This window comes from Oncorhynchus keta, chromosome 13 (assembly GCF_023373465.1).
Source record: "Oncorhynchus keta strain PuntledgeMale-10-30-2019 chromosome 13, Oket_V2, whole genome shotgun sequence".
NCBI lineage: Eukaryota > Metazoa > Chordata > Actinopteri > Salmoniformes > Salmonidae > Oncorhynchus > Oncorhynchus keta.
The window spans coordinates 35,610,152-35,631,739 of record NC_068433.1 but is presented as its reverse complement, the minus strand read 5'-3'; the positions used below and the strand labels follow the sequence as shown (position 1 = coordinate 35,631,739).

The window sequence follows — 21,588 nt, the reverse complement described above, 5'->3', positions numbered from 1 at the left end:
GCTGTTGTTTGTGCCCAATAATGTTTGTATCCTGGGCTGCTGCCAAGTTGTGTTGCTACCATGTTGTTTTCATGTTGTGTTGCTACCAAATAAGGAGGCTTGATTTTAGGACAGCAGCATGTTTGAAAATTAACTTGGCAAACCCATCGATTCTTAATTTAAAAAAACTACTGGTGTCATTGTGAGGCAACGCACAGCCTGGGATCAAACCCGGGTCTGTAGTGATGCCTCAAGCACTGCAATGCCCTCAGGAGGCTCAGGAACCAGACTTTACCCTTCACTGCAAAGTGAGCAGGATGGATTTTACTACCCTTTATGGCCTTGGCCTTGACCTTTGGGTGAACGCTATAAAGCTTTTACAAAACTGTATTTCTACAAGCTGAAGATGTCTTGTACACTTTGTGAATTTAAAATACAATGGTGAATGCATTTTTAATATATTTTTTTACCAAGTGTGGCGCAATGTATATCAGTAACTGACACGGATCATCCTTGAACTCATTTGAATCAGGGGTTGTTTTGCAGGTCTAGTTGGCTTACCTTCCATGTGGCACAGAGGTCTGTCTCATGGTATAAGTACTTCCCATTCCAGCCTTGGGGTAGAATGTGTCTCCTGGCTTCACGAAACTACACGTTTTAGGTAGAAATGTAGTGATAGAATTGTATTCAATATTCAGTTAGGACATGGGTCATTGCTGTACCTTGAAGGCAGTGTCCAATTCAACAATGTATAGGCCCACATAGTCAAGCTGTAAGGTCTTCAGTGTTCTCTCTAAAGCAGGTCTGACCAGCTCCAGAGGATGGAAGGTATTCCACAGCTACATATTTTGAATAACATTTGAATAAATACATTATTGACATAGGCTCAATGATTACAAAATAAGACAGTCAATGAACTTGCCCACTACTAAAATACATTTGATCAAATACTTAATGGTTTCATTAGACCAAAACAGACATTTGAGTATATGCCTTTCAAACGTTCTTAAAATATTCACCTTTCTACAGTAGAAGATAGAAGATATGTTTTATATTACAACATATGGAAGTCCAGGTACAGAAGTCCAGAGAGGACATTTGAGAGGAGATCAACTCCTCCCCAGGCTACTGGGTTTTGCTGGCAGGGACTTTGGGAGCGATTCAAAGAATTCAAATAAATTAACAGTTTTTTTTTACTTGGTACATTTATTTGCTTGTGTTGATTGCCTTGAACAATTAAAAACGCCTTTCGAAGTTCACAAGCTATTTTGGCCTGAAATGGTCGCTGTACCATAAAATATCGGAGTGCATGCTGGGCACTCCGTGTGTGTTTTTTTGGGGGGGAAAGAATGTTGCTTGTACAGATGGTAGCTAGCAATTTCCATTGATAGAAGTTTGTATTGCACGTTTATTGTACAAAATTACTATTCGGTGTCCTCTACTATTGTTCAGTTTCATTGACACTAGGCAGCTATTTAATAACTAAATTACGTCATCCTTCGTGGTAGCAACTGTGTCATCTAGCTATCGTTAGCCATCTAGCTTCCCAACCGCAGAGTTTAACACTTTCAATTTGTGATTTTATACTAATGTTGGCCAAACCTGCCATCACTGTGTTTAATTTCGGGAGGTAGTATTATGTAGGAACCATGAACTTTGCTCAAGCAAGGCATATGCCCAACTGATTTAGACTGTAACAGACTGCAGAGATACTAGCTAACATTAGCTAGTATCCGCTAGCTAGCTAACAGTGACTGGTTTCCAAGCACTCAAGTCCATCTTGAATAGGCACAAAGCAAAAACAGAGACAATGGATGAGAGCCCAGAAGCTGCTGTGGACAACGATGACCTTGTTATTATAGTGGAAAACGAGGCAGAGAGCTTGCCAGCTGAAGAGGAGAGGGCGAAACAGCTAGGAGGTAGCATCGGTCTCATGGACACTTGCCCTGTCTGTAAGTTGAATTTCCACAATCGAGAGCCGAAACTTCTGCCGTGCCTCCACTCTTTCTGCAAGAAGTGTCTTCCACCCCCTTCAAGGAACTTAGTCAACAGTGAACAACGTCGCGACCCGCAACTTCAAGCGGACAACTCGAAACCACGTGAGATCCGTCAGTTTGTTTATCGGGAAGTTGATAACTGTACTGAAGTGCAGGATGATCATTGCAACTTTTCATTAAAATGCAGATGTCTTTTGTAACTTGATATTAGAAGATATCTTACTCATTCCTGTGTATGTTATTCCCCTGGCTCCAGTCAATGTGATCCGCTGCCCAGTTTGTCGACAAGAGTGCTGGGAGGTGGAGGTGCTTGATAACTTCTTTGTGAAGGACTCTGTGGAGGTTCCCAGCAGCACAGTGGAGAAGACCAGTCAGGTGCGTTAATATTGGTTATCAGATAAAGGGTGACAAATGGTACACTCGAGTGGGGAAAACATTTTTCAGATGGTGAATCCTTGTCTGTTAAGGTCAGGTAGTAAGTGCTTACTGACCGAGACCCAGGACACTTACCGTGCCTTCAGAAAGTATTCATACCCCTTTACTTATTCCACCTTTTGTTGTGTTACAGCCTGTTTTTTCTCACCCATCTACACACAATACCCCATAATGACAAAGTGAAAACATGTTTTTAGAAGTTGTTACAAATGTATTCAAAATTAAATACAAAACTCAATTTTTCATTTATTTCACCTTCATTTAACCAGGTAGGCCAGTTGAGAACAAGTTCTCATTTACAACTACGACCTGGCCAAGATAAAGCAAAGCAGTGCGACAAAAACAACAGAGTTTCACATAAACAAACGTACAGTCAATCACACAATAGAAAAATCTATGTACAGTTTGTGCAAATGTAGAAGAGTAGGGAGGTACAGGCCATAAATAGGCCATGAAGGCGAAATAATTACAATTTAGCATTAACACTGGAATGGCAGATGTGCAAGTAGAGAACAGAAATATTCATTCCAGTCATTGGCAGCAGAGAACTGTAAGGAAAGGTGGCCAAAATAAGTGTTGGCTTTGGGGATGACAAGTGAAATATACCTGCTGGAGCGCGTGCTATGGGTGGGTGCTGCTATGGTGACCAGTGAGCTGAGATAAGGTGGGGCTTTACCAAGCAAAGACTTATAGATGACCTGGAGCTGTGGGTTTGGTGCTGAATATGTAGTGAGGGCCAGCCAACGAGAGCATACAGGTCGCAGTGGTGGGTAGTATATGGATGGAGCTTTGGTGACAACATAAGTATTCACACCCCTGAGTCAATACTTTGTAGAAACAGCAAGTACACCTGTGAGTCTTTCTGGGTAACTCTAAGAGCTTTCCACACATGGATTGTGCAACATTTGTCAATGATCCTTTTCAAAATTCTTCAAGCTCTGTCAAATTGGTTGTTGATCATTGCTAGACAACCATTTTCACGTCTTGCCATAGATTTTCAAGCATATTTAAGTAATAACTTGAACTCGGCACTCAATGTCTTATTGATAAGAAACTCCAGTGTCGATTTTTCCTAGTGTTTTAGGTTATTGCCCTGCTGAAATGTGAATTAATCTCCCAGTGTCTGGTGGAAAGCAGACTGAACCAGGTTTCCCTCTAGGATTTTGCCTATGCTTAGCTCGGTTTATTTTTTTATCCTGGATAAACTTCCCAGTCCTTAACTATAACAAGCATACCCATAACATGGTGAAACCACCACTATGCATGACCATATGGAGAGTAGTACTTAGTAATGCGTTGTATTGGATTTGCCCCAAATAAAACACTGTATTCAAGACGAAATGTTAATTGCTTTGCCACATATTTTGCAGTATTACTTTAGTGCCTTGTTGCAAACAGAAGGCAGGTTTTGCAATATTTTTGTTCTCTACAGGCTTCCTTTTCACTCTTGTCTATTAGGTTGGTATTGTGGCGGAACTACAATGTTGCTCCATCGTCAGAGTTCTCCTATCACTGCAATTAAACTCAAACTGTTTTTTAAAGTCACCTTCGGCCTCATGGTGAAATCCATGAGTGGTTTCCTTCCTCTCCGGCAACTGAGTTAGGAAAGACACCTGTGCCTTTGTAGTGATGGGGTGTATTGACAGGCAAAAGTGTAAATAATAACTTTGCCATGCTCAAAGGGATATTCAATGTCAGCTTCGCATTTTTACCCATCTACTAATAGAGGTGCCCTTTGCAGGGCATTGGAAATCCTTCCTGTTTTTTTGTGGTTTAATCTGTGTTTGAAATTCACTGCTCAACTGAGGGACCTTACAGATAATTGTGGGGTACACAGGAATTCATTCAAAAATCATGTTAAACACAGAGTCCATGCAACGTATGTTAAGTACATTTTTACTTCTGAACTTATTTAGGCTTGCCATAACAAGAGATTGAATACTTATTGACTCAAGACATTTAACCTAATATAATACCACATAATACCACTTTGACATTATGGTGTATTGTGTGGAAGCCAGTGACAACAGATCTCTATTTAATCCATTTTAAATTCAGACTGTAACACATGTGGAAAAAGTTGAGTGTGAATACTTTCTGAAGGCACTGTATACCATGTCACCACTGAAACGTTGCCTTGCATAGGACTAAAATCATGGATTCAAGCAAAAGCCAGTTCTTGCTCATATGTTCTCCCTTCCCTATTTCCAGGTGTGTATGAGTTGTGATGACAACACCGAGGCCACGGGGTTCTGTGTGGAGTGTGTGGAGTTCCTGTGTGTGACGTGTATTGAGGCCCACCAGAGGGTCAAGTTCACCAGGGATCATACCATACGGCAGAAGGAGGAGATGTCCCCAGGTAGCCTACTCTATGAAAATATGTTGCTTTCTGAATTGTATACTGTAAGAAAATATAATGTCCAGGGCCAAGGAAGGTGGTAGGTACAACAAAATCTATGAAACCAAATCACAAATGTGTAGACAGGTAAATGCATAGTGATTTATTTTGTTATATGCTAAATTCTTGTCTTTATTCCAGAGGCTGTGGGTGCGTCCTCACAGAAGCCAGTGTTCTGTGACATCCACAAGCAGGAGCCCCTCAAACTGTTCTGTGAGACCTGTGACCGTCTCACATGCAGGGACTGTCAGCTGCTCAAGCACAAAGACCACAAGTATGACCACATTATTTATTCACCCTTTGTTTCCAGGTTAGTGTCAGAGAATCTCTTTTGTCGTGCTTAGCTACCTTAAAGGGATACTTTGGGATTTTGATGATGAGACCCCTTATCTACTTACCCAGAGTCGGATGAACTAGTGGATACAATTCTTATGGCTCTGTGTCCAGTATGAAGGAAGGAAGTTAGTTTTGCAAGCCAATGCTAACTAGTGTAAGCGCAATGACTGGAAGTCTATGGGCTTCTGCTAGCATGCTGTATCTGCTAGCATTAACTGGAAGTCGCTCTGGATAAGAGCATCTGCTAAACGACTTTAATGTAACGAGACCTAGCTATCGGAGGCCTGGGTTGAAACCTTCAATAGTCAATATTATGCTCAAACTGGTTCTATATTTTGAAGTATTGTTTTTGTACCTGTGCTTCATGTGTTGGTATTAATCCTCTGTGGGAATTTTTAGGTGAACAACAAGGAGAGCAGTCGTTGATAATATCAATACAAATCTATCTTGTTTATTACAAGAATTCAGGGAGAACACCTCTAATTATTCGTTAATCACATAGCACCGAAGGTTCTGTAAACACAGCCCAAGAGGCTTGTAAAGGAAGTCACATCAACTGCTACAGAATCTGTCTCTCAGATAGATACATTACATTATCAGTGTGCCCTAGGCTCAGTCAAACTTTAACCATAACATTCAACACGGGCAGACATTTGATACTAGCAGTTAAACAGGTCAAAGGTCGGAACATCAACTTATACTTAACAAAAATATAATGTAACATGTAAAGTGTTGGTCCCAAGTTTCATGATCTGAAATAAAAGATACCATACATTTTCCATATGCACAAAAAGCTTATTTCTCTCAAATTTGGTGCACAAATTTGTTTATATCCCTGTTAGTGAACAGTTCTCCTTTGTCAAGACAATCCATCCACCTGACAGGTGTGGCATATCAAGAAGCTGAATAAACAGCATGATCATTACACCGGTGCATCCTGTCCTAGGGACAATAAAAGACAACTCTAAAATGTGCAGTTTTGTCACACAACACAATGCCACAGATATCGCATGCAATTGGCATGCTGACTGCAGGAATGTCTACCAGAGTTGTTGCCAGAGAATTGAATGTTCATTTCTCTACCATAAGACGCCTCCAATGTTGTTTTAGAGAATTTGGCAGTATGTCAAACCGGCCTCACAACCACAGACCACATGTAACCACGCCAGCCCAGGACCTCCGCATCCGGCTTCTTCACCTGAAACTGAGGAGTATTTCTGCCTGTAATAAAGCCCTTTGTACAGATGGTAGCTAGCAATTTCCCTTTGGCTCTGCTCCCTGCCCAGTCATATGAAATCCATAGATTAGGGCCTAATTTATTTTAATTGGCTGATTTCCTTATATGAGCTTTAACTCAGTAAATTTGTTACAACAGATAATTATAGACTAACAGGTGCAACATGACTTAATTAGATATGGTACTTAAACATATGTGGTTAACTCCTGTTTCCCTTCCCCAAGGGAACGCATCTGTCTGTCTCCCAGCACATACTGTCATGTTTTTTACACATCAATCCATATCACCAGTAAATCAAATACAGAAAAATAATTACTCAAGTAATTTCCCATTACACTCTGCATATATTTTCTCTCCAGTTACCAGTTCCTTGAAGACGCCTACAGAAACCACAGGCAACACCTGGAAAACATGACGCATCAGCTACAGGAGAAGAGGAAAGCCATAGAAGAAGTGTCCAATTGCATCAACAATGGGTAATTTATTACATACACTAAACACGTGAACTAAACTCATATGTTATGTACATAGACATGTTCAATAGCATGACTGACTACAGGCAAACTCATAATTTCCTGCTTTTCTACTATCTTTATTCTTTCAGACTCCAGCAAGTCGATGAAAACCGCAAGTCTGTCACCAATGAGATAAAGAAGTCAATTTGCAACTTGATCATGGAGATCAACAGAAAGGGAAAAATCTTGGTCAATCAACTTGAGGTATGCTTGTTAAACAGGACATGAGCAATCACGTCATTCCAACACATAATAAAATAATGTACACTTCTGCTGACATGGCGCTAATCACACTTTGTAAGCATATTTGTAAGTAGTTTTGTGCTAATCATGGTGGTTGTGTCAGACACTGACGAAGGACCATGAGGTCGGACTAAAGAAACAACAAGAAGATGTCAGCCACCTGACCAGACATCTAGATCACGTCATCAACTTCACCAAGTGGGCCACAGCCAGTCACAGTGGCACAGCTCTCCTGTACTGCAAGAGACTGGTAGGAACCATGACTTTCACTGGGGAGATTGATTTATTTTCGCCTACCTTTTAATCCCAATGTTGACCTAAATTGTTCAGACAGTTGCGTAGAAATTCACATTGAAAACTGAATTTGTTATTTTCATAAGCATTAGACTACTTCAATTTGAGTGATTCAGAAACCTTTTCTTTCAGATTCTTTGCCAAATCCATTACCTAATGAGGGCCAACTGTAACGCATCCATCGTCCCTCAGAGCTCAGTCCGCTTCCAGTGTCGCTCCGGTTTCTGGGCCTCAAATGTCGATCTTGGTAAGAACGCCAAAACTTCAGTTCTGACAGATACTGTAGGCATAATTCAAAATTATCCCCATGATGTTAAATGCAGACATTGTTGAATTTTTGTTGAATTGTTGATTTTTTTTTCATGTTTCTGTGTATTTCCTAAGGGTCTTTGGCAGTAGAGAGAATCCCTGGTCGGCAGCCCAGTTCCATGCAGCAGGGCTTCCCTCCTGGCCACCCCAGCCAGCCCGGCCCCAGAGGAGAGGGCCCTCCCGGGGCTTTCCCTCCAGGCTCCTCCGCCCACCAGCGTGGGAGCACCCTGGCTCAGCTCCAGCTGCAGGTAGAGAAGCTTGCCCAGCACCCCAACAGGGCTGGACAGCCCCCTCCCAACCACTGGTCCTGGTACCAGCAGGGCCTGAAGCTCCCAGGGCCAGGGGGCCCCCCTCCACAGAGGCCCCACCAGGGGGGTTCTCCGTCGCAAGGTCCCCCCAACATGGTCCAGATCCAGCAGCCGGGCCGGAGTTACGGGCCCCAAACCCATCCCAACCCCAGGAGCCCCACCTCTATGCTGCAAAACGCAGGATTCCCTCCTCAGGTATTTGTGTTATTCTTTAAAAAATATGTAAATATTCCTTATCCCTTTTTAAGTTGTAGATTTGCTCTTTGTTGTTATCAGACGGTGTACAATGAGACTGAGCCACTGAGAACATGCTATTTCAGTTGTGATAAAATGGAGACAAGCTGATGCAAAGGCACCAGTTATGATTCTTTTTTTTATTTCACCTTTATTTACTAGTTGAGAACAAGTTCTCATTTACAACTGCGACCTGGCCAAGATAAAGCATAGCAGTGTGAACAGACAACACAGAGTTACACATGGAGTAAACAATTAACAAGTCAATAACACAGTAGAAAAAAAAGAGTATATACATTGTATGCAAAAGGCATGAGGAGGTAGGCGAATAATTACAATTTTGCAGAATAACACTGGAGTGATAAATGATCAGATGGTCATGTACAGGTAGAGATACTGGTGTGCAAAAGAGCAGAAAAGTAAATAAATATAAACAGTATGGGGATGAGGTAGGTAAATTGGGTGGGCTATATACCGATGGACTATGTACAGCTGCAGCGATCGGTTAGCTGCTCAGATAGCAGATGTTTGAAGTTGGTGAGGGAGATAAAGGTCTCCAACTTCAGCGATTTTTGCAATTCGTTCCAGTCACAGGCAGCAGAGAACTGGAACGGAAGGCGGCCAAATGAGGTGTTGGCTTTAGGGATGATCAGTGAGATACACCTGCTGGAGCGCGTGCTACGGTGGGTGTTGCCATCGTGACCAGTGAACTGATATAAGGTGGAGCTTTACCTAGCATGGACTTGTAGATGATCTGAAGCCAGTGGGTCTGGCGACAAATATGTAGCGAGGGCCAGCCGACTAGAGCATACAGGTCGCAGTGGTGGGGGTGGTATAAAGTGCTTTAGTAACAAAACGGATGGCACTGTGATAAACTGCATCCAGTTTGCTGAGTAGAGTATTGGAAGCTATTTTGTAGATGACATCGTCGAGGATTGGTAGGATAGTCAGTTTTACTAGGGTAAATTTGGCGGCAAGAGTGAAGTAGGCTTTGTTGCGGAATAGAAAGCCGACTCTAGATTGGAGATGTTTGATATGAGTCTAGAGAGTTTACAGTCTAGCCAGACACCTAGGTACTTATAGATGTCCACATATTCTAGGTCGGAACCATCCAGGGTGGTGATGCTAGTCGGGCGTGCGGGTGCAGGCAGCGAACGGTTGAAAAGCATGCATTTGGTTTTACTAGCGTTTAAGAGCAGTTGGAGGCCACGGAAGGAGTGTTGTATGGCGTTGAAGCTCGTTTGGAGGTTAGATAGCACAGTGTCCAAGGAAGGGCCGGAAGTATACAGAATGGTGTCATCTGCGTAGAGGTGGATCAGGGAATCGCCCGCAGCAAGAGCAACATCATTGATATATACAGAGAAAAGAGTCGGCCCGAGATTTGAACCCTGTGGCACCCCCATAGAGACTGCCAGAGGACCGGACAACATGCCCTCCGAGTAGTTGGAGAACCAGGCAAGTCAGTCATTAGAAAAACCGAGGGTACTGAGTCTGCCAATAAGAATATGGTGATTGACAGAGTCGAAAGCCTTGGCCAGGTCGACGAAGACTGCTGCACAGTACTGTCTTTTATCGATGGCGGTTATGATATCGTTTAGTACCTTGAGCGTGGCTGAGGTGCACCCGTGACCGGCTCAGAAACCAGATTGCACAGCGGAGAAGGTACGGTGGAATTCGAGATGGTCAGTGACCTGTTTGTTGACTTGGCTTTCGAAGACCTTAGATAGGCAGGGCAGGGTGGATATAGGTCTGTAACAGTTTGGGTCTAGGGTGTCTCCCCCTTTGAAGAGGGGGATGACTGCGGCAGCTTTCCAATCCTTGGGGATCTCAGACAATATGAAAGAGAGGTTGAACAGGCTGGTAATGGCGGCGGATAGTTTCAGAAATAGAGGGTCCAGATTGTCAAGCCCAGCTGATTTGTACGGGTCCAGGTTTTGCAGCTCTTTCAGAACATCTGCTATCTGGATTTGGGTAAATGAGAACCTGGAGAGGCTTGGGCGAGTACCTGTGGGGGGAGTAGCCAGGAGGAAGGCATGGCCAGCCGTTGAGAAATGCTTGTTGAAGTTTTCGATAATCATAGATTTATCGGTGGTGACCGTGTTACCTAGCCTCAGTGCAGTGGGCAGCTGGGAGGAGGTGCTCTTGTTCTCCATGGGCTTTATAGTGTGCCAGAAAGTTTTGGAGTTGGAACTACAGGATGCAAATTTCTGCCTGAAGAAGCTGGCCTTGGCTTTCCTGACCGACTGCGTGTATTGGTTCCTGACTTCCCTGAGCAGTTGCATATCGCGGGGACTATTCGATGCTATTGCAGTCCGCCACAGGATGTTTTTGTGCTGGTCGAGGGTAGTCAGGTCTGGAGTGAACCAAGGGCTATATCTGTTCTTAGTTCTGCATTTTTTGAACGGAGCATGCTTATCTAAAATGGTGAGGAAGTTACTTTTAAAGAATGACCAGGCATCCTCAACTGACGGGATGTGGTCAATATCCTTCCAGGATACCCGGGCCAGGTCGATTAGAAAGGCCTGCTCGCAGAAGTGTTTTAGGGAGCGTTTGACAGTGATAAGGGGTGGTCGTTTGACTGCGGATCCGTAGCGGATACAGGCAGTGATCGCTGAGATCCTGGTTGAACACAGCGGAGGTATATTTGGAGGGCCAGTTGGTCATGTTGCCGTCTATGAGGGTGCCCTTGTTTACAGATGGTGGTTTACCTGGTGGGTTCCTTGATGATTTGTGTGAGATTGAGGGCATCTAGCTTAGATTGTAGGACTGTCGGGGTGTTAAGCATATCCCAGTTTAGGTCACCTAACAGAACAAACTCTGAAGCTAGATGGGGAGCGATCAATTCACAAATGGTGTCCAGGGCACAGCTGGGAGCTGAGGGGGTCGGTAGCAGGCGGCAACAGTGAGAGACTTATTTCTGGAGAGAGTAATTTTTAAAATTAGTAGTTCGAAATGTTTGTGTATGGACCTGGAAAGTATGACATTACTTTGCAGGCTATCTCTGCAGTAGACCACAACTCCTCCCCTTTGGCAGTTCTATCTTGACGGAAAATGTTATAGTTGGGTATGGAAATCTCAGAATTTTTGGTGGCCTTCCTGAGCTAGGATTCAGACACGGCAAGGACATCAGGGTTAGTGTGTGCTAAAGCAGTGAGTAAAACAAACTTAGGGAGTAGGCTTCTGATGTTGACATGCATGAAACCAAGGCTTTTTCGATCACAGAAGTCAACGAATGAGGGTGCCTGGGGACATGCACGGCCTGGGTTTACCTCCACATCACCCGCGGAACAGAGGAGGTGTAGTATGAGGGTGCGGCTAAAGGCTATCAAAACTGGTCGCCTAGAGCGTTGGGGACAAAGAATAAAAGGAGCAGATTTCTGGGCATGGTAGAATATATTCAGGGCATTCATTTTTACTGAGTTGTGTTATTGTCTGTAGTAATCCTTGGTTAGTATTTTTTTGTCATAATTCGCCTTCAAATTGCAAGACTTGTGAAAAATTCTTGCCTCTGACTTTTGTGCCATTCTAGTCTCTGAGGGATCTCATCCACAACTCCAGCTTTCCTCCCAAACCAATGGATGTGCTACAGGGTACCTCTCGCTACTCTCATGCACCCCCTCCCAACACAGGACCCATCAGCACTCAAGCCTCTATACACCAGGTACATGCGGTTTCCTGTAAACTGAAGCTGAAACTCATTATTTAATATATTTACATGTATTTTATGTCTCTATGGTTGTGTATTTGCCACACACACACAAACGAGAAATAGAATACTCTGGTTGTTTTCAGCGTAACATGATGGAAGCCGCACAACTGAGGAGGAATGACCCCAGTGGAGCTTCATCATCATTATCCATGCCCAACCCCAGAGCTAGTTATGCTCCGAGCCTAGCTACTGCCTTCACAGACAGACATGGTAGGCGTCTCACCCTCACACTTCCGTCATTTGTTACATTTAAAACAAACATAAAATATATTTAAATGAGCTATTCATGCCCAATCATAATTTATTCTCAATAAAACCCCTTTCTCTTTCTCTCCTCAGCACAAGGAAGACAGAATTCCCCCATGTCCAAATCTTCCTCTGAAGCCAACATAGGGTAGGTGAACCACACTCCCACACCACAGGGTGCTGTCCTCTTTACACCCCACACCAAGGTCACAGTATGTACCTTTTGGTGGATGTGTTCCTGGCTGTAATATCTGTACCATTAGGTTGATGTGTTCCTGGTTGTAATATCTGTGGTTCGGTGTTGAAGGTCTGCTTCCTGGAAGCGCACAGAGCCTAATGCGGCGGCTCCCCACTCCTCAGCTAAGCGGCGGCGAAGGTCATCCCCCGGACCAATCATCGTCATCAAGGACGAACCAGAGGACGATGACGAAGTCAGCTTTGTATGTATGACTACATTTACACACACTCTGTGTGTCCATCTCTGTTTGCCTTTGAAAGAGGTATATTGTATACAATCATGTATGAAAGATGATAGAATCTCCCTAGTCTCTCTTCCATCCTCCAGGTGCAGTCTAGTGTTGGAGCCTCAGCCAGCCTGCCAGACAGCAGTACAGGAATCCAGCCCAAGCCCCAGCCCCAGCAGCAATCTCTCCCAGCACCCATGGTGGAGCCCCAGCTGGAGCCCCAGCTGGAGACCCAGCCGGAGCCCCAGCCGGAGACCCAGCCAGAGACCCAGCCGGAGACCCAGCCAGAGACCCAGGTAGAGCTAGAGGCAGACCCCCAACCAGACCCAGAAAAGGCCCCAGGTGTCCCTGAAGACGACCCCAATGAAGACTGGTGCGCTGTGTGTCAGAATGGGGGAGAACTGCTCTGCTGTGACCGATGTCCCAAAGTCTTCCATCTGAACTGTCATATACCTGCACTTAGAGAATCTCCCAGGTAATTAACACCTACTTTTAAATTTTTATGTGCCACTCACAGCTGCACCGTCCTGCCTGCTCTGCCTGTTAAATGTAATACACCTGGGCCTCCCAAGTGGCGCAGTGGTCTAAGGTACTGCATTGCAGTGCTGGCTGTGCCACGAGAGATCCTGGTTTGAGTTCAGGTTCTGTCACAGCCGGCCGCGACCAGGAGACCCATGGGGCGGCTCACAATTAGCCCGGGGTCGTCCGGTTTAGGGGAGGGTTTGGACGGCAGGGATGTTCTTGTCCCATCGCGCACTGTGTTTCGGAGGAAGCACGGCTCTCGACCTTCGCCTCTCTGAGTCTGTACGGGAGTTGCAGCGATGGAACAAGACTTAATACCAATTGGATACCATGAAATTTGGGAGAAAAAGGGCAAAATAAATAAATATATAATTAAAAATGTAATACAGCTGTCTCTGAAGGGTGATTTATTTAGCAGTACTTTGTAATATATATTATATATATTGCAATATTGAGAGACTGCAATATTGTGAATTCACTAACCCCCCTATGTTTCCAGTGGTGAGTGGTTCTGTTCGTTCTGTCGTGACCTGACCAGTCCTGAGATGGAGTATAACCCAGATAGCCAGGGAGAATTGCCAGCCATGAAGGAGGAGCCAGGATCAGAGGGATTCCCTCCAGTTGATAAAAGGAAATGTGAGAGACTGTTGCTCTGCATCTACTGCAACGAGTTCAGTACAGATTTCCAGGAGCCTGCCTCACCGTCGGTAAGACTGCAATTACCAACTGCCATTCATTTTGGTTAATTTATCACAGTTAAGTAATGATGGTTCCTCCATCTGATATGTCCAGTCAATCCCAGAGTATAAGGAGCTGATTGAGACTCCAATGGACCTGTCCATAGTGAAGAGCAGGCTGGAATCTAAGGAGAGCCCACGTTACTGCAGTGCTGAGGAGTTTGTCAAGGATGTCAGGCTCATATTCAGGAACTGTGCAAAGTATTACCAGGTACGGCAAGACTACACGACACACAGTATGACAAACTTGGAATCGATTATTGTGTTTGCGTACCACAATAGAATTATTATTTTTAATTTTTTTGCATTGGACCACAACTGAATATGCCCTGGTTTCCCAGACCCAAGTTAAGCCTATTTAGAATGGACTAAAAGTATGCTCAATGTCTAGTTGAAGAGTTAATTTAGGTCTGGGGAAACCAGCCCAAAATGTGTTAACAGAATTCAGACAAAGACACTACACTTCTGTTTTGTTTAATTAGATAGATATACATAGCATACAGTAATGTGCATGTTTTCCTATTTTATTCCCTACGACAGTGCTTTCGCTTCTGCTTTCGCTTCTGCTTTGCTTGGTCTTTGAGCTCGGGTAACTGTAAAGCACTTTGACTACTACTGATGTAAAAAGACTTCATAAAAGTTTTGTTTCATTGACAGGCAGACACTGAGGTGGGAGGTGCAGGACTAAGCCTGGAGGAGTACTTTGAGGAGCAGCTGAAGTTCCTCTACCAAGACAGGAGCTTCCCTGGGGGCAGAGAGGAGGGCATGATACCCCCTGTGGAGGATGAGATGGAAGAAGGGATGGAAGACGATGGGATGGCTCCTAACGAAGGGGATATGCCCCCTGTCGAGGACGACCTAACACCTGTTGAAGAAGGGATGCCTTCTATGGAGAAAGAAGGAACTGGAGAGGGGATGGATCCTGTGGAAGGAGAGATGGAGGAAGAAGGGATACCTCCTTTAGAAGAGAGCATGGAAGAGGAAGAGACTTCTCCAGTGAAAGAAGACTCACTACCTTCTGATGCTACTGAACCAGTAGATCCATCAATAAGGGGTACATCATCTCCCAGCCTTTCCAGCAAGGAGGCTCCCCAACCCCTCTCAGATACTCCAGACAACCCTCCCTGCGAGGAGGCCCCCCAACCCCTCTCAGATACCCCAGACAACCCTCCTGACTCCCAGGGCACCAGCACTGCTGACTCCCAGGACACCAGCCCTGCTGCAGGCTTAGCCACAGAAAATAAGGGGATGACTGAAGAAGTGAGAGACAAAGCAGAAGAGGAATGATTCTTGTTCTTCCACTGTAAATTGGATGGACAATAAAGCTTTTTGAATTATCTATAGGATCTGTTGTCTGAAAATACAGGGAGACCTCTTTGCTGCATCATACACTTTCTGATATGATTTGCAATAATAATAAATAAAACCGAGAAACCCAGGTTGTATAACGGGGTACAGAGATGGACAATGAATGCACAAATGTTTGTCTTGTTACAAAGCAATGTAGCTACATGTATGAACTAATAATGCACAGACTGTTCTGTCTGCTGAGATTGAGAAGTTAGTCATGGTGTAACTGATTAACTTTCTACAATAACAATCTTAAAACACAAATGTCCATTATTGATAAGTTGTCTGCAATTCTCCATGTTGGCTTTTGTAAAGATGAATGCCATATAATACTGTATATTTCTAATAATGTAAGTTTATTTATCCAACTCTAAAGGAAAAATAGCTGCAAAGACCGAACTACATGAAAACCATAGCCCTACATCATATCTTAACTCTGGTCAATTATTTTTAACAGACATTTTTATGTGTAGTTGTGTTTGTTATAATTTAGTTAAATTATATGCTACTCTTGTTCAGAATTTTTGTGAAGGAGGTATTCTGAAAGGTAGACTCAGCGATATAACAGATGCAAAAAGTAAACTGCATCGAGGGTCAATTTCAGCGACAACAAAGCGCGTGAGGCTCAACTTCTCTGCTGTTTTGGTGCCCTGGCTACCGTGAAGCCAACTGTGCACATGAGCAGATACTGTGTGAGGGCGAAGCCTGGCATCTACTCATCTTAATATCTGATGTGCTGCTGGTGGCAATGTCATTTCGCAAAGTCTACCTTTAAGACTGTTCACTAGATTACAGGGATGCAAAATGTAAATATTTTTCTCAGAATGAACGTGCAGTGTTCTCGAATGGTGCTGATTGCTTTTTGGCATGTAAAGAGAACCAAACTGTTCCCCTCACTTTTCCTTGTTGCATGTTTTCTTGTTGCCTGGCTACCCTGGCTTGGTCTGCCGAACACTACGCCACACCCACGGACGTTAATTTCTTCTCCACTATCAATCTGGATCTAAGTACCTCCCCAACCCTTCACCGAATGCGAACACATTCGGGGCCGTCTGATTGGTCCCGAGACCGATGGGTTGGGCCAGAGCCAGAACACACGTGGGTAAAGTGTCCAGTTAGAAAATGTGTAATTGACTTTAATACTCTTGATTGGATAGAGATGATCCAATCGATGAAGACTTTGTTTTGTACAACGCCCCTCATCCCCACCACAAGACTTCAATAGATGCTGTAAAGAGGTCACTGGAAAGCAGACTGGGGGGGATAGAAGAAGGATGCCAGGTTGGTGCCCATTCAACAAATTTGATCTAACAAAGTGGATATTCGTCAAATCCGTCGTGATTGATGTATTGTAACAGGCCCACTGTGGTTACTAAAGTCTGATTTGGCTGTTTTCGCTGCATAACATTTAGAAGTAGTCCCTTTTCAAGTTTAGACGTGACTGCTAAATGCTAACTCCTGTTGGTATAAGCTGGTAGCATACAATAAAACTTTAATTAAACACTGAGTCTCAAATAGCCACTTGTCCGTTTTAATAGCCGGGTAATGGCCCACATTTCAGAAAATAAATGTCCCTTTCAAATAAATGCAGAGTCTACATGAATTGTTAATAGAGGTTACCAGGAATTTCCAAAAACAGTCAACTTCCGGAGTACAGACCCCCAGAAATCAGCCGATTGCCTTCTAGTGGCGAAAGTAAGAACCGCCGGAAATGCACAGTCAGAGGAGAATGTTGCTTTTGTAAATAAAATGTTTTTTAAATATATTTTTTAACAGGCATACTAAGACAAAAGTAAATGATAACACAGTGTAGGAAATGAGAAAATGTATTAAAATGATGGAAGTGAATTCTGGAATTTAACAAATATTCAAATGAGCAAAAGCTATGTGCATTAGCGAAATGAATGCCTGGCTCAAATTGAAGCTTGGCTCAAATAGACGCCTGTTGTGTTCAGTGATTTAAGCAAATAAACAGTGGGCTATTGTGGTACAGTAGCTAGCAGAGAAATCAATGGTGTTTGTCGAAGTTGTTTTGAACTCTAATGGAGTTGATTGGTGACAATGACATGAACATGTACTGGGGTTGACATCCATACAAGCATTTTACTCAGATTTTTACCCAAACATAGTGTGAAATACACATATAAACAATGTTCATGTCATTGCATCTTCCCCCATGCGTTTCCATGGCATTTCCATTGTTTTAATTTTGTTCTATTGATCACTTTACCACATCTATAATGGCAGCCTCAAACTAAAGTATGTAGCAAACGACAGAGCAACGGAAGAATTTACCGTGAGTTGTCAGGCTAGTTTTCTTGTTTAACCTCCTTGATAAGTGTCTTTGAAGTAGAGATAGGAGACCATTCAGTTCCTATCAAGTCACTGTTGTAAGGCAGCCAGACTTCTTGTTTAAACCAGAGCATCATGCAACCTTGTATACTCAAATATCTCTATCAGTGAAATGGTAGCATCAGTGCACGAATTAGAGGGGGCAGGTGGGTCTCAGGCCCCCTATGAGACATGAGCCCCCCTGAATGTAACAAAGTCAAACTTTGGCGGGTCTCTAAATAATGCTATTTTAACCATTCTCCTATTTGTTTAAAATGCAATCTGTACTTCTACAGTGGTATATATACAAATAAAAGCTTATTCCAAATTAAATGAATAACACTACTGTCATGGTTTAAAAAAAACATCCCCATGTGGCTGCACTTTTCATCTTGGGACAGTCCCATATCACTACCCTTTTTCCGGTGACAAAAAAAAGTTCCTTATGTCAGCAAAACTTATGAATTAATTCAGGCTACAAAAGTGTAGGTCCAATTACAATCATTGAATGTCATTACACTTTTGGGTGTTTTGTAACAAGATGTATGTTTCAATTGATCAAATAGCACAAGTGCACAATGCACTGTTTGGATGCTGGAATTATTTTGGTGAGGATGAACATGCTCAGGTGGCCTATGTTTGAAAGTGATTTGTTTGGCAATAAGATGAAAACCGTTAAATGACATGTCTTTAGCCTGCTATAGTAATATATAGTATAGTAATATATTAGGCCTATAAAACATGTCATGCACATAGTAGGTCCTTTGAAAAAATAATTTGCATTGGGTAGCACCAATACATGCTGAAAACGTAGTAAAAAAATATATAATCAAAATCTTGAGTACATTACTTCAGTTGATATCTGTGTACTGACCTCTATAGCCACTAATTGTATATCATAGATATCGTGGAATGCGTTAATTGGAGTTTTTAATGGACACCACATCGGCTAATAAACCAACAGTGAGATAGATGACGCCCTACAATCCCCCATACCCCAAAGCAAGATTATGCTCACTGTTTTGCTACACCACTGCAATACATGAGATTCTCAGAAACTGTCTGACCTCCCTATACGCCGACTCACTCTCTCCTTTTGTCCCCTTAATGACGGGAGCGCTCAGCGGTCCAGAATAGAGAATGGTTTTCAAAGACTCAAGTAATCTTAAATATATTTTCAAGTTGTTTTAATCAGAAAATATATTCCAATTGCAATGGGAACGTGGGTATTAGGAGAGAGCGAGGTACATTGTCAAACTGTTCATAACTCCAACACTAGAGGCACTATCTCATAAATCAATTAGCTACTTTAGGTGACTACATGTTCTATGGTCAACTTCCTGTTCACATGTGGTCAAGGACACTAATCTGAGGTGAGCACAATTTTCTTATTTTTCTCCTTCAAAAGTAAAACATCTGCAATTGACATTTTATGCAATGAAACTTTATTAGGTATGAATGTTCAAAATTATAATTTTGCACTGAGTAGAGGAGACAATAATGTGTATTTTGATACTTTAGCTGCAGTCCTATGTCGAGCTAACCTTGAGATTTAGCCAACATTAGCACACATGTCAGTTTGGGGCAAGTTGTCTCAATGACCTTGGGGCAAGTCTTCACATGTAACAACTTTCCCCAGTATACATAGACACATAGCACATGCTCAAAAAACGGGTGTTTAGCCCCCTCAAGCCAATGTCTCCATGCCTTCAAGGCCTTGACGACTGCCATCAGCTCCCGGTCCCCCACATCATAGTTTCGCTCTGCCGGGCTGAGCTTCTTTGAGAAGAAGGCACAGGGGTGGAGCTTTGGTGGCGTACCCAAGTGCTGAGAGAGCCTCGGACGCGTCCACCTCCACTATGGACGCCAAAGAGGGATCCGGATGGGCCAACACGGGAGCTGAGGTAAACAGAGCCCTCAGGTGACAAAAAGCCATGTCCGCCTCAGCTGACCACTGCAAGCATACCGAGCCCCTCTTCAGCAGTGAGGTAATGGGAGCCGCCGCCTGACCAAAACTCCGGATAAACCTCCGGTAGTAGTTGGCAAACCCTAAGAACCGCTGCACCTCCTTTACCGTGGTGGGAGTCGGCCAATTACGCACGGCTGCAATGCGGTCACTCTCCATCTCCACCCCTGAGGTGGAAATGCAATACCCTAGAAAGGAGACGGACTGTTGGAAGAACAGGCATTTCTCAGCCTTGACATACAGGTCATGCTCCAACAGGCGACCAAGCACTCTGCGCACTAGGGACACATGCTCAGCACATGTAGCGGAGTATATCAAAATGTCATCTATATACACCACTAACTCTGCCCATGCAGGTCCCTGAAAATCTTGTCTACAAAGGCTTGGAAGACGGATGGCGCATTCATCAACCCGTACTGCATGACGAGGTACTAATAGTGCCCAGACGTGGTACTGAAAGCCATCTTCCACTCGTCTCCCTCTCGGATACGCATCAGATTGTAACCGCTCCTGAGATCTAGTTTAGTGAAGAAGCACGACCCGTGCATTGACTCTATTGCTGTGGCTATGAGCGGTAGCGGGTAGATATACCTCACAGTGATCTGATTCAGACCCCGATAGTCAATACACGGCGTAGACCTTCCTCCTTCTTCTTCACAAAAAGAAACTCGAGGAGGCGGGTGAAGTGGAGGACCGAAGGTACCCCTGACGCAGGGATTCGGAGACGTATGTTTCCATAGCCTCCGTCTCTGTGGAGTGAGAGGGGATACACGTGACTCCTGGGAAGTGCAGCGTCTGCCAGGAGATCTATCGCACAATTGCCCTGTTGATGAGGTGGTAATTGAGTCGCCTTCTTTTTGGAGAAGGTGAGAGCCAAATCGGCATATTCAGGGGCAATGCGCACGGTGGAGACCTGGTCTAGACTCTCCACCGTAGTAGCACCAACGGAAACCCCTAAACACCTACCTGAGCACTCTCGCGACCACCCCGTGAGAGCCCTCTGTCGCCAAGAAACAGTGGGGTTATGACAAGTTAACCAGGGTAGGCCCAGCACCACGGGAAACGCAGGAGAGTCAATAAGGAAGAGACTAATTCTATCCGTATCACACCCCGGAGGCACCATGCCCAATGGCGCGGTGACCTCCCTAATTAACCCTGACCCTAATGGTCGACTATCTAATGCGTGAACGGGGAAGGGCACATCCACGGGAACAATAGGGATCCCTAAACTATAGGCTAAAGCACTATCAATAAAATTCAGGAATATTCAGGGAACGTAACAGACACAAACATAGGTACAACAGAGGGCTCTGTGTGAGAATGGTGTCGGCTCACCTGGGGTGACGCCAGAGCGCCCTGCCTGCTGCCTCGATTCCCAGAGGAACCAACCTGGCACCGACTGGCAGTGTGACCTCTGCGGCCACAGATGGTGCAGCAACCTCCGGTCTCCCTGCGCACCGCCCCTACCAGCTCCATGGGTATTGGAGAGGTGGTGGGGGAGGATGGAACAACCAGACCCCGATCTGAACGACCGGGAGTAGCCAGCAGGTTGTCCAGCCGGATGGACAGGTCCACCAGCTGGTCAAATGTGAGGGTGGTGTCTCTGCAGGCCAGCTCCCGACAAACGTCATTGCGCAGACTGCAGCGATAATGGTCGATCAGGGCCCTGTTGTTCCCGCGCCGGCAGCCAGGGTTCATCCCAAGCCGGCAGCCAAACTCCAGGGCGAACTCCTGGGTGCTCCTCATCTCCTGCCTCAGATGGTGAAGGCGCTTACCCGCCGCTCTACCCTTGGGCGGGCGGTCGAAGACTGCCCGGAAACGGCGGGTGAACTCCTTAAACTGGTCCAACGCCGCATCTCCCTCTCTCCACACGGCGTTGGCCCACTCCAGGGTACTACCGGTGAGGCACGAGACGAGGGCGGACACCCTCTCACGGTCCGATAGAGCCGGGTGGACGGTGGCCAGATAAATGTTTAAT

The 21,588-nt window shown here is 44.5% G+C and overlaps 1 protein-coding gene across 1 annotated transcript; it reads left to right on the top strand.

The window, feature by feature from the left end:
• Positions 1-1,281: 1,281 nt before the first annotated feature.
• Positions 1,282-17,325, top strand: LOC118372487 (transcription intermediary factor 1-alpha-like). The gene is made up of 17 exons (XM_035758408.2): positions 1,282-2,078; positions 2,233-2,351; positions 4,623-4,770; positions 4,951-5,083; positions 6,742-6,858; positions 6,987-7,101; positions 7,244-7,390; positions 7,567-7,681; positions 7,819-8,246; positions 11,815-11,946; positions 12,078-12,204; positions 12,334-12,388; positions 12,548-12,680; positions 12,806-13,179; positions 13,726-13,933; positions 14,019-14,174; positions 14,621-17,325. Exons 1-17 carry the CDS (start codon positions 1,790-1,792, stop codon positions 15,248-15,250), a joined length of 3,426 nt encoding a protein of 1,141 aa, XP_035614301.1. The 5' UTR covers positions 1,282-1,789; the 3' UTR covers positions 15,251-17,325.
• Positions 17,326-21,588: the final 4,263 nt, after the last annotated feature.